This window comes from Diceros bicornis, chromosome 19 (assembly GCF_020826845.1).
Source record: "Diceros bicornis minor isolate mBicDic1 chromosome 19, mDicBic1.mat.cur, whole genome shotgun sequence".
NCBI lineage: Eukaryota > Metazoa > Chordata > Mammalia > Perissodactyla > Rhinocerotidae > Diceros > Diceros bicornis.
In genome coordinates, this window is record NC_080758.1 from 14,849,336 (window position 1) to 14,861,536 (window position 12,201).

The 12,201-nt window shown below is 43.6% G+C and overlaps 2 protein-coding genes across 4 annotated transcripts in view; both read left to right on the forward strand.

The window, feature by feature from the left end:
• Positions 1-12,201, forward strand: part of TP53RK (TP53 regulating kinase) — a 255,425-nt gene that overhangs the window by 71,719 nt on the left and 171,505 nt on the right. The gene's annotated exons all lie outside the window — the stretch shown is intronic.
• SLC13A3 (solute carrier family 13 member 3) overlaps positions 1-12,201 on the forward strand; it is a 44,167-nt gene that overhangs the window by 14,694 nt on the left and 17,272 nt on the right. The window contains exons 5-8 of one of the 3 annotated variants that reach the window (XM_058562565.1): positions 1,847-1,972; positions 5,785-5,880; positions 6,846-6,950; positions 11,322-11,419. In XM_058562565.1, the coding sequence (XP_058418548.1) occupies positions 1,847-1,972; positions 5,785-5,880; positions 6,846-6,950; positions 11,322-11,419 (425 nt within the window). The remainder of the gene's footprint in view (positions 1-1,846; positions 1,973-5,784; positions 5,881-6,845; positions 6,951-11,321; positions 11,420-12,201) is intronic. The other 2 variants (XM_058562567.1, XM_058562566.1) reach the window with 2 other exon arrangements.

Sequence of the window (12,201 nt, forward strand, 5' to 3'; positions counted from 1 at the left end):
GCACAAAGACCAGAGAGGCTGGAGTGCAGAAGGCGAAGGCGAGTGTGGGAGGGGATAAGGTAACAAGAGACCGGACTGAGGCAGCCGTTGTAAGGACCCCCGCTTTTCCTTCAAGTGAGATGGGGAGTCAGTGGAGAGCCGAGAGCAGAGAAGTGACACGATGTGACATCTGCTTTAAAAACTAATGCCACCTGGAGGTGTTCATCTGCGGCTGTAAGGCACCGTGAGAGGCTTTGCAAACGTGCACGGCCGGCCAGCAGTGGAGTAGGCCCTGCGAGAGGTCAAGTCTCCCCATCACTGAAACTGTTCAAACAGAAGCTGGGAGGCTTCTATCAGGACGTCAGAATAAGAGAAGGATTCTCGGGCAGCACGACTTGTCAATTCCATTACTAAACCTCTCAGTTAGAAGATTTTAAAAATCCCAGTATATCAAGATTCTGTTTCTAAGATTTTCAGATTCCGGAATTCTGAGAGGCAAGGTTTCTAAGATTCTGTTGCAGTGGAAATGCAGCATATGTTCGTTTAATCTATACGAATGCAAATGTCAACATTTGGCAAACAAGCAACACAAAAAATATTTGATAATCAACATGGCCCCAAATGCTGGTGAACTTCTTTACCTGATGCTCAACCAAAGAATCCAGGACCTGTTAGGAGGATGGAGGGAAAGCTGGTGCTGGTTTTCCTGAGCCAGTGTTTGGGGTACATAAAAGGGTACTATACTTGTGGGCAAAGTTCCTTTCATGAGAAACTTTAAGTTACACCCATGGTTTGCCTCATGAGCCAATTTTAAAACCTTAGCCCTCCACTATATACTTAGGTTCTAAAATCCTTTGATTTTAAGCTTTGATGATAGAAACCAGTGGTTCTCAGCCGTTGGTGCACATTAGAGTCACCAGGGAAGGTGAACAAAATATGCCCAGGTCTCAGTTGTAGAAATTCTGGTTCGGGAGGTATGGATAGGGGCCAGGCATCAGTATTTTTCCTGCTGGTCTAAGCCCACTGCAAACCTTTGGTGTCTTTTCATCTCCATTTTCTGAGCAAGGCCTGGCCATGCTTCGTGATTTTTGGTTAGCAACTAAAAACCAGAAGCCAAGACGGTCCTGCTTCAGATGTGGGGACAATCTGGGCAGACAATCTTTAGTCTCCTCAGTTAGAATGAAGTGTGAGCAAAGGGGCAGTCTGTTGGGAGCATGAAGCAGGGTGTTCGGTGTCAGGTCTTGCTGGAGCACATCCCCAGGGTTGGACAGGAAAGATGTGGGCTCTGGGGCCCCAGGGGCAGGTCCTGAGTTGGGGGATGTGGATAATGGGAGAGGGGCGGGTGCTATCTCTTTCAGGCTGCCTGCCCACCCTGACATGAGCAGGACTTTGTTCCAACTTGAAAAGAAATTAGGGAAAAAATACTGGAGCTGCAAGTAAAAATATCAAACATGAAAGATTTCGAGTAAATTGCATGCAAATTACATGCAAATCACATGCAACATTTAATTGCACAAGCTTGCACATTCTGGTCTGGAAGGAGGGGATTTAAAAGGAATGCCAAATAATATGGGGTCCTGATTCTCCAGCTGGGAGCCTGGGGACACAGGGAAACGGCTGCCCTGAGTGTTCTCCTGGGCCTTGGCTCCCAAAATACATTTTATTAGTTTATTCTGATTAGACATGAAATAGGCACATTATAGAACACTCAGAACATATAGAAACAAATTAAAAATTTGAAATACCTTCAATGCTACTGTTAACATTTCACGTATTTCTTCTAGTTTTCTATGTACACACACACACACACACACACACACTGGCTTGGCTGACCTCGGCTTGCTCTCACCTCCCTCTTTTTCTCCAGTTTCTTCCCGCAGTGTGACGTGGTGAATTTCGGCTCCTGGTTCATCTTTGCCTTCCCTCTCATGCTGCTGTTCCTGTTGGTGGGCTGGCTCTGGATCTCCTTCCTGTATGGGGGACTGACCCTGAGGTACCCCTCATGTTTAACTTGAGCTTTGAGTCAGACTGAGCTGTGTTGGAGTCCCAGCTTCCTTCTCTCCAGAGGGTGGCCTTCCTAAGTCTCGGTCTCCTCCTACATAAATAGGATCGTCGTCATAATTTCATGTCATCTTCTCATGTGGTGATCATGGTAGACCTCATCCCCCGGGGGATGTGAGGATACGGGTGGTGTGTGACCTGCCTGCCACGCCCAGGCCCTCAGTCAGTGTCATCCATCATCAATAATTACTAATAGTATTGTTCTGTAAGTAAGGTAAACACTCATTCCAGAGGGGAAGGAAGTGTGGTGTTTCCCATTTTACTGGGCCCTGATACAGGAGATAATTTGGGGTGGCGTGAGGACGAGGTATAAAACAACATTGAATCATACAGTGAGAAAAATATTCCTTTTTCAGCTCTTGCAGTAATCAACCTGCTTATGTTGGGGAGAAAGTCTTAGTAGGGTGGTGGAGAAACTTGAACGCCTCTCTAACATCATGTATTTATTTTTATGGTTATTTTCTATTTATGACAAGCGATTCTTGTTTTACATTTATGGGAGTGATATAAAGTTTTCTATTTAAATACATTTCTTGATTTAAAATGGTGAGTCTATTTGGAGGAAAGTATTAAGCAAATTGAGCCACATGATATGTGGATATAGGAAGATTTGTGAAGGTGGGCTATGAACGCCTGGAATTTGGGAAATACTGAAATAGGAGCCGCAGCTCAGGGTTGGGGGTGGCGGGCATGTCATAAAGTCATTCTCTGACCCAGTCTGCTCACCTCCCTGGGTTTTAATTTGCTCATCTGTAAAATGGGACCAGTAGAAGATACTCCGGATCAAAGAGATGTGAGAACGCTTTGAGAACAGAAAGGCTCTGATGGTGGTGTTCCTTGACTCAGATGCCTTCCAGGACTCCTCAGAGCGACTCTTGGGGTTCAAAGCCCATCTTGGCCCAGAGAAGCAAGCCCAGATTTTGGACTCAGATAGACCAGAGTTCAAATCGTGGTTTGAACTCTGCGATCTTGAGCAACTCTGTAACCTCCCTGAGCTTTTCATTTCTTCACTTGTAGATTGGGGATAAAAATGAGCTACCGCTAAAGACCAAATGAGGGAGAGTGTGTAGACTGCCCAGTACTGAGCCAGAACTAGAGCCTGTTTTCCTGTCTACATGTTTCAGGACTTGGCCTCAAAGGAGGCTGTGATAGAGGACATGCAGGAGGAGGGAAGCCCAGGGAGAGAGTGTTTCTGGATAGATAACACAAAAGTTTCAGGCCAATTCCGGGACCCCATCTTCACTTGGAAAATATCTGCTGAGCACCCACTGTGTGCCTGATGCTGTTATAGGTGTTGAGGATGCAGCAGGTGGGCAAGGCAGAGAATGCCCTGACCGTGGGGAGCTTGCACTCTAGGTGGCAGAGACAAACAATGAACAGCTAAACACAGCAGGAATAGCGATTGTGGTGAGTGCTGTGAAGGATAGGAACAGTGAGCTATGAGGGTGTGCACTAGACAGCTCTTACCTACGTGGGAGGTCAGGAGAGCTTCCTTGGGCAACTGACTTTTGAACTGAGATATGAAGAATGAGTAGACTTAACTCAGTAAAGGGAAGGAAAGAGATGGAGATGAAAAAGAGCATTCCAGGCAGATAGAACAGCGAGTGCAAAGTTCCTGAGGCCGGAGGTAGCAAGAGATGTTCTGGAACTGAATAAAGGTTAAAATAACTGAGTTAAGGGTGTGCGGGAAATTGTGGGAGATGAGGCCAGGGAAGGAGGCAGGGGTTTTCGTATGATTTTGCCCACTCCTCCACCAGGGGACATTTGGCAATGTCTCGGACATTTTGATTGTCACAACTGAGGAAGTATTACTTGGCACGTAAGGGGTAGTGGCCAGGGATGCTGCTAAATTCTACAATGCAGAGGACGGCCCCCTACCACAAAGAATGACCCTGCCCCACTATGTTAATAGTTCCAAGGTTGAGAAACCCTGGGCTAGGTCATTGAGGGCCTTGTGAGAGTTTGATCTCACTCAAAGAGCCATTGTGGGGTTTTAAAAAATATGTATATATTTATTTTTTAGTTTGATTTGGATAAGCTGCACATATACGTGGTTCAAAAATCCTAACAATACAAAGAGGTATGCAGTGAGAATTCACCATCATGCCTTCATTTACTTGTTGGCCCAATATATCTCCCCAAACAGGTCCCACACTTACTGGCTTCGTGGGTAACCATCCAGAGTTTCCTTAAGCAAAAACAACCAGATACAATATATTTTCTGGTGGCTGGTCTCCATGACAGATACCATTTTTGTATATTAAGAGGTATTTTTGTAAGATAAATTTCCATCGGAGGGATTTCTGGGTCAGAGAATAAACACATTTTTATTTTAATAGATATTGTCAAGTTGTTCTCCATAGGAACTGTTGTAATTTGTTCTCCCATTTACAACGTATGGGAGTGTCTGTTTCCATGCAGCAAAGTGGATTTTTGCCAATCTGATAAGAGAAAAGTAGTTCGCATTTATTTTATTGAGTAATTTTGAGCAACTTTTCATATTGAGGGGCAATATGAAAAGTTTTCATATATTCGTGGGAGCCGTTGGTATTTTCTTTCCTGTGAATTGTTCAACTGTGTGTTCATATTGTTTGTGTATTTTTCAAATAGATTGTTGGTCTTGGTCTTATTGATTTCTAATACTCTTTATATATGGAAAGATTAGTGTTTATTCTGCAACATGAGTTGCAAATATTTTTCCTGATTTGTTTTTTACTTTGCATATGGTGCTTTCTTCCAGGCAGAATATTTTAGAAATTTTTTATGTAGTTGAATTTATCAATCTTTTCTCATGTGACTTCTGCATTTTCAATTTCAGTTAGAAAGATTTTTCCATTACAGGAGTTATAAAAGAATAATCCCATGTTTTCTTCTAGTATTTTTTACATTTAAATCTTTGATCTATTTGGACTTTATCCTTAGGGCGCAGTGTGAGATTTGGATCCAACTTCATTTTTTGTTTCAAATGGTCATGCAGTTGTCCCAACACTATTTATTGACACACAAAAGAAGTTTTAAATTTTGAAGAAGTCCAATTTATCTATTTTTGTTTGCTTGAGCTTTTGGTGTTATATCTAAGAAATAGTTGCCTAATCCAAGGCCATGAAAATTTATCACTATGTTTTCTTCTAAGAATTTTATAGGTCCAGCTCTTATATTTAAGTCTTGGATCCATTTTGAGTTACATTTTGTATATGGTATGAGGTAGGGGTCCACATTCATTCTTTTCCATGTGGCTAGCACCATTTGTTGAAAGACTATTCTTTCTGCATTGAATGGTCTTGGTACCCTTGTCCAAAATCAATTGACCATAAAAGCTTGAGTTTATTTTAGACTCTCAGTTCTATTCCATTGATCTATATGTCCAACACCATTGACTGAATAGCTCATCTTTTCTACACCGATATGAGATACCAACTTTATCACAGACAAAATCTCTGTTTATGGTTGGGTCTACTTCTGGACTTTCTATTTTGTTCCATTGATTTGTCTGTTCATTCATGTGCCTGTTTGACCCCTTAAAGGATTTTAATCCTGGGAGTCATATGATCAGATTCGCATTTTTAAAAGACCATCCAGGCTATGGGTGGGGAGAACGGATTTTAGAAAGGGAAGACAGAGGCAGGGAGCCCACTCAGCAGGCTGTTGCAGGGATAATGAGGGCCGGCCAGGTGGCGGTAGGGTAGGTGAGCAGTTAGCTGTTCCTGCCATGGCCACTCCTAACCTCCCCACTTTCTGTTTCAGGGCCTGGAGGAAGAAGAAATCTGAGATCAGCACTGACGCAGAAGACAGGGCTCATGCTGTGATTCGGGAGGAATTCCAGAACCTGGGGCCCACCAAGTGCGTGGCCCGGGGTCCTCGGGGTGGGGAGAGAGCCGGGCACTAGACTTTCAAGAGAGGTACCTCCTGGCCTGACCCCTGGGTCTCCAGGGGCCGAGTCCCTGGGAAATTTCAGGGCCAATGGCCTGGGAGCCTAGAGGTAGAGGGTAGGGAGGTAGCTTACACAGTCAGCCTCTTACCCTGGTGCTGGAGTAGATACCCTGAGGACCAGAAAGCCCCTTAGGGTGTACTTGGGGTGGGGACCTGCCCCCTTCCTGCCTAATGCACCCTTTCCCTCCTGGTACACGGGATACCCGACACTGCCTTGGGCGGCTTCCAGGACCTTGTTTGATGCATATTTCTCATGTGGTGAAAATAACTAGGAGTCAGCAGGCCTGCACGCAAGGACTGACTCTGCCGCTAACTTCCTGTGTGGCCTTGGGCAAGGCACTAACTCTCTCTGGGCCCTGCTCGCCAATCTGTGAAATGGGCACATTGGGTAGATATTTGTTCCAGTATTTGGGGATTCTCTCTTTCTACCTCTGTCTACCCCCCTCTCCATGTCTGTTCCCTCTGTGTGTATTTTATCTGTCCCCCTCTGTACATACGACTGTTCCTCCTTCTCATTGCCTACCTCTCTGTTTCTATCTGGCTGTCAGTTTCCTTTCTCTCTACTTTTCAGACTCTGCCTCTGTTTCGCTCCTTCTTTCTCTCTCTGGATTTTCCTTAGGACCCAGTGAGGTTCACGGTGGGAATGATATAAATAGTTTGGGGAAGTGTGGAAAGCCAGGACAGGAATCACTTACAGCGTGGGACACACCTCCCCTCACTCTGGGGACTTTCTGGGGGAGTGAATTACTTCTTCCAGCTTCTCTGAGGCAGGGCTGTGTCCAGCCACCCCCAGTGGGCACCCGCCCGAGGCCTTCCCCTGCTGCCGTCTGCCCGACGCCCATGGTCACCACGGTGCCCGCATACCTGTGCCACAGGTTCGCCGAACAGGCTGTTTTCATCCTCTTCTGCATGTTCGCCATCCTCCTCTTCTCCCGGGACCCGAAGTTCATCCCTGGCTGGGCCAGCCTCTTCACCCCTGGGTGAGACTCTGGGTCTGAGTGGGATGAGAAGGTTCTGGGACAGGCCCCCTGGAGCTGGAGAGGCCGTGCAGGTGGGGAAACCTGGGCTGGTTTATGCCTCTCGTCCCGTGTAACTATTAACAGCTCCTTCTTTTACTCTCAGGAGTTTAGATTTGGACGATAAAACATTTGGGTTCTCCTGTGTTAAGAGCTTTGCCTTTGGAGTCAGACAAAACTGGGTTCGAATGCCAGCTCTGCCACTTACAAACTCTGTGACCCTGAGCATATCATTCATTCATTCAGTCAGTCAGTCAGTCAACATTTATTGAGAGCCTATTACATGCTAAACTTTATGCTGGATGCTGGGGACACAGCAAAAACAAGTCGTGCGACAACAAAATACTACAAATTGTAATGAGCGCTGTGAAAGAAGGAGTGAGAAGGTTATATTATGAAAGAACAGAGTAGGGGCATTGACTTTGGATAGTGTTGGGAAAAACCAAAGGTTGGGAAGAGTAGAGGTGAAAACTGGAGACACACTGGGACTGTCTACTAGAGCCTGAGGTGGGAGCCAACTCAGCACATTTGCAGAACTGAAGAATCCCAGAGTGACCGAGGCAGGTGGGAAGGGAGGAAAGTGGGCAAGATATGGCTGGAAGGGTAGTGAGGGCCACATCATGGAGGGTCTTGTTGGACATGTTAAGAATTTTTTTTTTTTTTTTTTTTTTGGTGAGAGCAGCAGAAAACTGTTGGCGGGTTTGAAGTTGCTTAACAGTCCATTGCCTCAGTTTCCCCATCTGTAAAATGGTATTGTAATAGTACACTTCTCATTGGATTGTTCTGACAATAAATGAGTTAATACATGTCAAGTGATTAGAATGGCACATAGAAAGGACTCAATAAAATATTAGCTATATTTATTAGGGAATGGATTAATGGGGGCAGAAATCTAGGTGGAGAAAACAGTTAGAAGGTATAACACCATCTAGATGATCCCTATCATCTAGGGACAAGATTTTCTGGGGAAAAATCAAAAGACAAATAATATTTTGTGACACATGAAAATTATATAAAATTCAAATTTCTGTGTCTACAAATAAAGTTTGATTGGAACACAGCCACACCTATTCATTTATGTATTCTCTGTGACTGCTTTTATGCTACAACATCCAAGTTGAGTTGTGACAGAGACCATATGGTCTGCAAAGCCAAAAATATTCACTGTGTCGCCCTTTACAGAAGACATGTACTGAACCGCTGGTCTGGGGGTGGGCTTCAATGGCTTGAATGAAAATGATAGCAGTGGAGATGCAGAGTCAAGATATATTTCCAAGTTAGAAATGACAGGATGTGCTACTGGGTTGGATTTGGGGGCGTGAGGGAAAAGAGTACCTGCATTGATGGTGGTTAGTTGGAGAAGAACATTCTTTAGGGAAATTGGAGGTGGCTTATCAACAATTCTATTTTGAACTGGGTTAAGATTTATCAAGTCTTTCAAATACTGCAATGGGCAATTGGCTATGCAAGCCTGGAGCTCAGAGGAGGTATCAGGTTGCAGATATAAATCTGGGAGTCATCCTGTAAATTTAGAATTTAAATCCATAGGAGTTGATGGGCTCAGCTAGGGAAAGTATAGGGAGAGTCTGAGGAACCTGACATGTAGGAGCTGGGTAGAGGAGAATGATCCAGTTAGAGAAATGGAGAAGCGGTCGGTGAGGTAGGTGGAAAACCTGGAGAAACAGATTAGCAGAGGCCAAGAGAGGAGCGTAATTTAACAAAGAGTGGGCAATTGTGTCAGAGTTAGAACACGGTTAGATGGGAGACACGTCCTCTGGATTTTGCAAGATCTGACGATTTTGATCAGACTGTCCAATAGAGATAATGTGAGCCATATATGTAGTTGAAAATGTGTTAGTAGTCCCATTAAAAAAATCCAAAGAAACAGATGAAATTGACTCTCATAATCATTTTATTTAACACTATATTATTTCAACATGTAATCTATATAATAAATTATTATTGAGATGTTTTACATTCCTTTTTCCATACTAAATCTTCAAAATCTGGTGTGTATTTTACATGGACAGCACATCTCAGTTTGGTCTTGCCACGTCTCAAGTGCCCACTGGCCACGTGTGGCTGGTGGTGACCGTATTGGATAGAGCAGTTCCACACCCTTCGCCCTCAGAGCCTCAGACGCTGCTCTGGTAAAACGGTGATGTAAGTTCTGATCTCATGAGGGTTGTTATGAGGGAGAAACAATATAATTTGATGGAGCCAAGAGAAGTAGCTCTTATTACCATTCTTTTATTTTCCCAAAATGTAGGTGCTTTGTTATTTTTTTCAGATGGAAAATGGGTGTTATAAACATTCCAACAATACAAAGAAAGTAAAAATCACCTAGAATTTCAGTCTCCATTTCTGATATACATCTTTTCTGACTTAAAAAATGCCTGTTTGGGAACTGTTCTACCTCTAGATTGCATTAGTGGTCACAGGACTGCGTACATTAGTCAGAACTCATTTAACTATTTGCTTAAAACGGGCACATTTTATTGCATGTGTTAATTATACTTCAATAAAACGAATTTCATAAAAACACGTAAACTAGCTCAAAAGAAACTTATCTAAACACAAGATTTTTTAATAGAAATGTGATTATATATTATTTTGTAATATTGTTACATATTACAAAGTATTACATATTATATAATTACATATAATTACACATATATTACATATTATGTGTAAACATATTATTTGTGATCTATTTTTTCCTTTTTTAATTATAAAAGTTATGCGTACTCATAAAAAATTCAAACAGTGCTGAACTGAAAAAGTAAAAGTTAGTTGCCCTTCATCTACCCTCTGTCCCGCTCCCCAGAGATGATCACGATTAACAGGTTGCTGTGTAACACATCAGATAAACACACGCACACACACACAATAACACATACGCACAGACATCTACGTACACATATAACAAAACACTGGAAAATACAATAATATGATCATGGACAACTTGCTATTTCCGACCTATTTCATTGTTTTTAAACACTGCATAGTATTCTATAGAATGGGAGTATCTTAATTTAACCAATTCCTTCTCGAATTATGTCCAATACTGCAAATAAAAACTTGTTTTTTTAATTTACAGGGTATCTTGGTTGTATTTCTATGTCAATACATAAAGATTGATATTATCTTATATCTATTTTTTTAAAAACAGATGTAGAGTACATTATATATATATATATATATATATATATACACGCACACACACAATTTATTTAAACATGTCCCTGCTAAAAATCTTACATTTTTTTTTACTCTTATTGATAATGAACATCCCTGTACATAATCTGTGGGCAAGAGTCCAGTTATTTCCTGAGGATAAATTCTTAGAAGTACAATCACTGGATCAAGGGATTTTCACATGTAAAGTATTGAAACATGCTGCCAGCTGCCCTCCAGAAGGCTAACCCACTTTCTTTTCCCACCACTGGTATATGTTTCCAAATATCCTCATTAGGTATTATCACCGTTTTCGAGTTTTGCTGTCTGTTAGCAGATGAATGATACTCCATTATGTTTTGATTTATATTTCTCTCATATAGTGACATTGACCATCTTTTAGTTTCTTGGCCATTTGAATACTCTTCTTCCCAAATGTGTGGGCTGAGAGGGCTTTTGTTGGCTGTTGGCTCTGCGCTTCATTGAACTTGGTGCCAGAAAAGTCTGGTTTCGATGCCCATTTCCTCCGTGGACCATGGTCTGGCCTTGAGCAAGTGCTTCTGCTCTCTGAGCCTCAGATTCCTCATGTGAAATGGAAGATGCTTTTTCTGAGATTTCTGTGAGCTTAAGGGATCCACAGGACACACTGTGGATCCTTGAAAGGTGGTAGTAGGGTTTTGAGGGGCTACGAGGCAGGCTTAATCTGGGCTCTGCTGGTGTGAATGGGCTGCATCCCTGTGTCGTGAGCTGCCTGTGCTGGGAGGAATTCAAGCAGAAGCTGAACAAATATATACAGGGTTCTTTCCAGAGCCCCAGTTTTGATGAGTTATGGGGCTTCCATAGACCCTAATAATCTGTGGCTCTCCGATTCCTCCCTCTTTAGTCAAGTCCCGCTTCGGGTCCTGGAACCCGGAGGAGAAGCATGTTTTTGGCTCAAGCAGCATCTAAATCCCCAGGGAGCTGTGGATAAAGGGCTTTTGCATCCATGAGCGGTGGCCTCCACCCTGAGTGCAGTACAGGATGGAATCCAGTGGCCTCCAACAATGCCCCCTTCACAGCAGGCCTAATTCCCTTCCACAAATCCTCATTTACAAATCTGCCAAACCACAGCCTGCTGAGATGCCTGGGGTCACATGCTTTGGGGCCTTGTCATTGTAGGTTTCTTTCTGATGCTGTCACCGGCGTGACCATTGTCACCATCTTGTTCTTCTTCCCGTCCCAAAGGCCCTCTTTCAAGTGGTGGTTCGACTTTAAAGGTAAGGTGGTCAAGGTTGGGGTCTCGTGGGCTTAGTGAGGTCTGTGGCCAAGAGCGTGGTAATCTGTGGCCTGGAGGCGGGCCCGCACCTGGGACCTGACAGCCCCAGTGTGCTAACCACATGGTCCTGCTTGCCTCCCTTTCCTCGCCTAAGCAGTTACCTTGTCTGGGCATCTAGGGCTGCCTGAGGTGACAGTCAGGGCAGGGGTTAGTCCACAGGCCCAAATCCAGCCAGCTGTCTGTTTTTGCACAGCCCATGAGCTTAGAATGGTTTTCACATTTTTAAATGGTTGAAAAGAATCAAAAGTAAAATCTTTCGTGACACGTGAACTTTACATGAAATTTAAATGGCAGTGTCCATAAATAAAGTTTCTAATTTCTTTAATAAGAAATTTATGGACATTTGTTTTCTTTGATTATGTAAGTACCTACACAATAGCCTTGATTTTGCCTCTTGGCTCACAAAACCCAAAATATTTACTTTCTGATCCTTTACAGAAAATCTTTGCTGCCCTAGGGCCCAAGGCAGGAGTTGCAACTGGGTTACCTAAGGGTCAGACATGAAAATCTCAAGCTGGGTTTAAAGGAACAGGAGCTGCTGTAAGGCATTCAAGTTCAGCTTAAAAGAGTCACCTGAGCCCTCCAAACCACAACATCTGAGGGCTGGCCTTCAGATCGCCACTGTGACCACATGGGATTTCCAGCAGGTGTCTGCCAGGAGAACGTGCTGCCACCTGCCACCTGTCACAGAGGCTGCACCTGGCCCATCTCCATCTAGGGCAG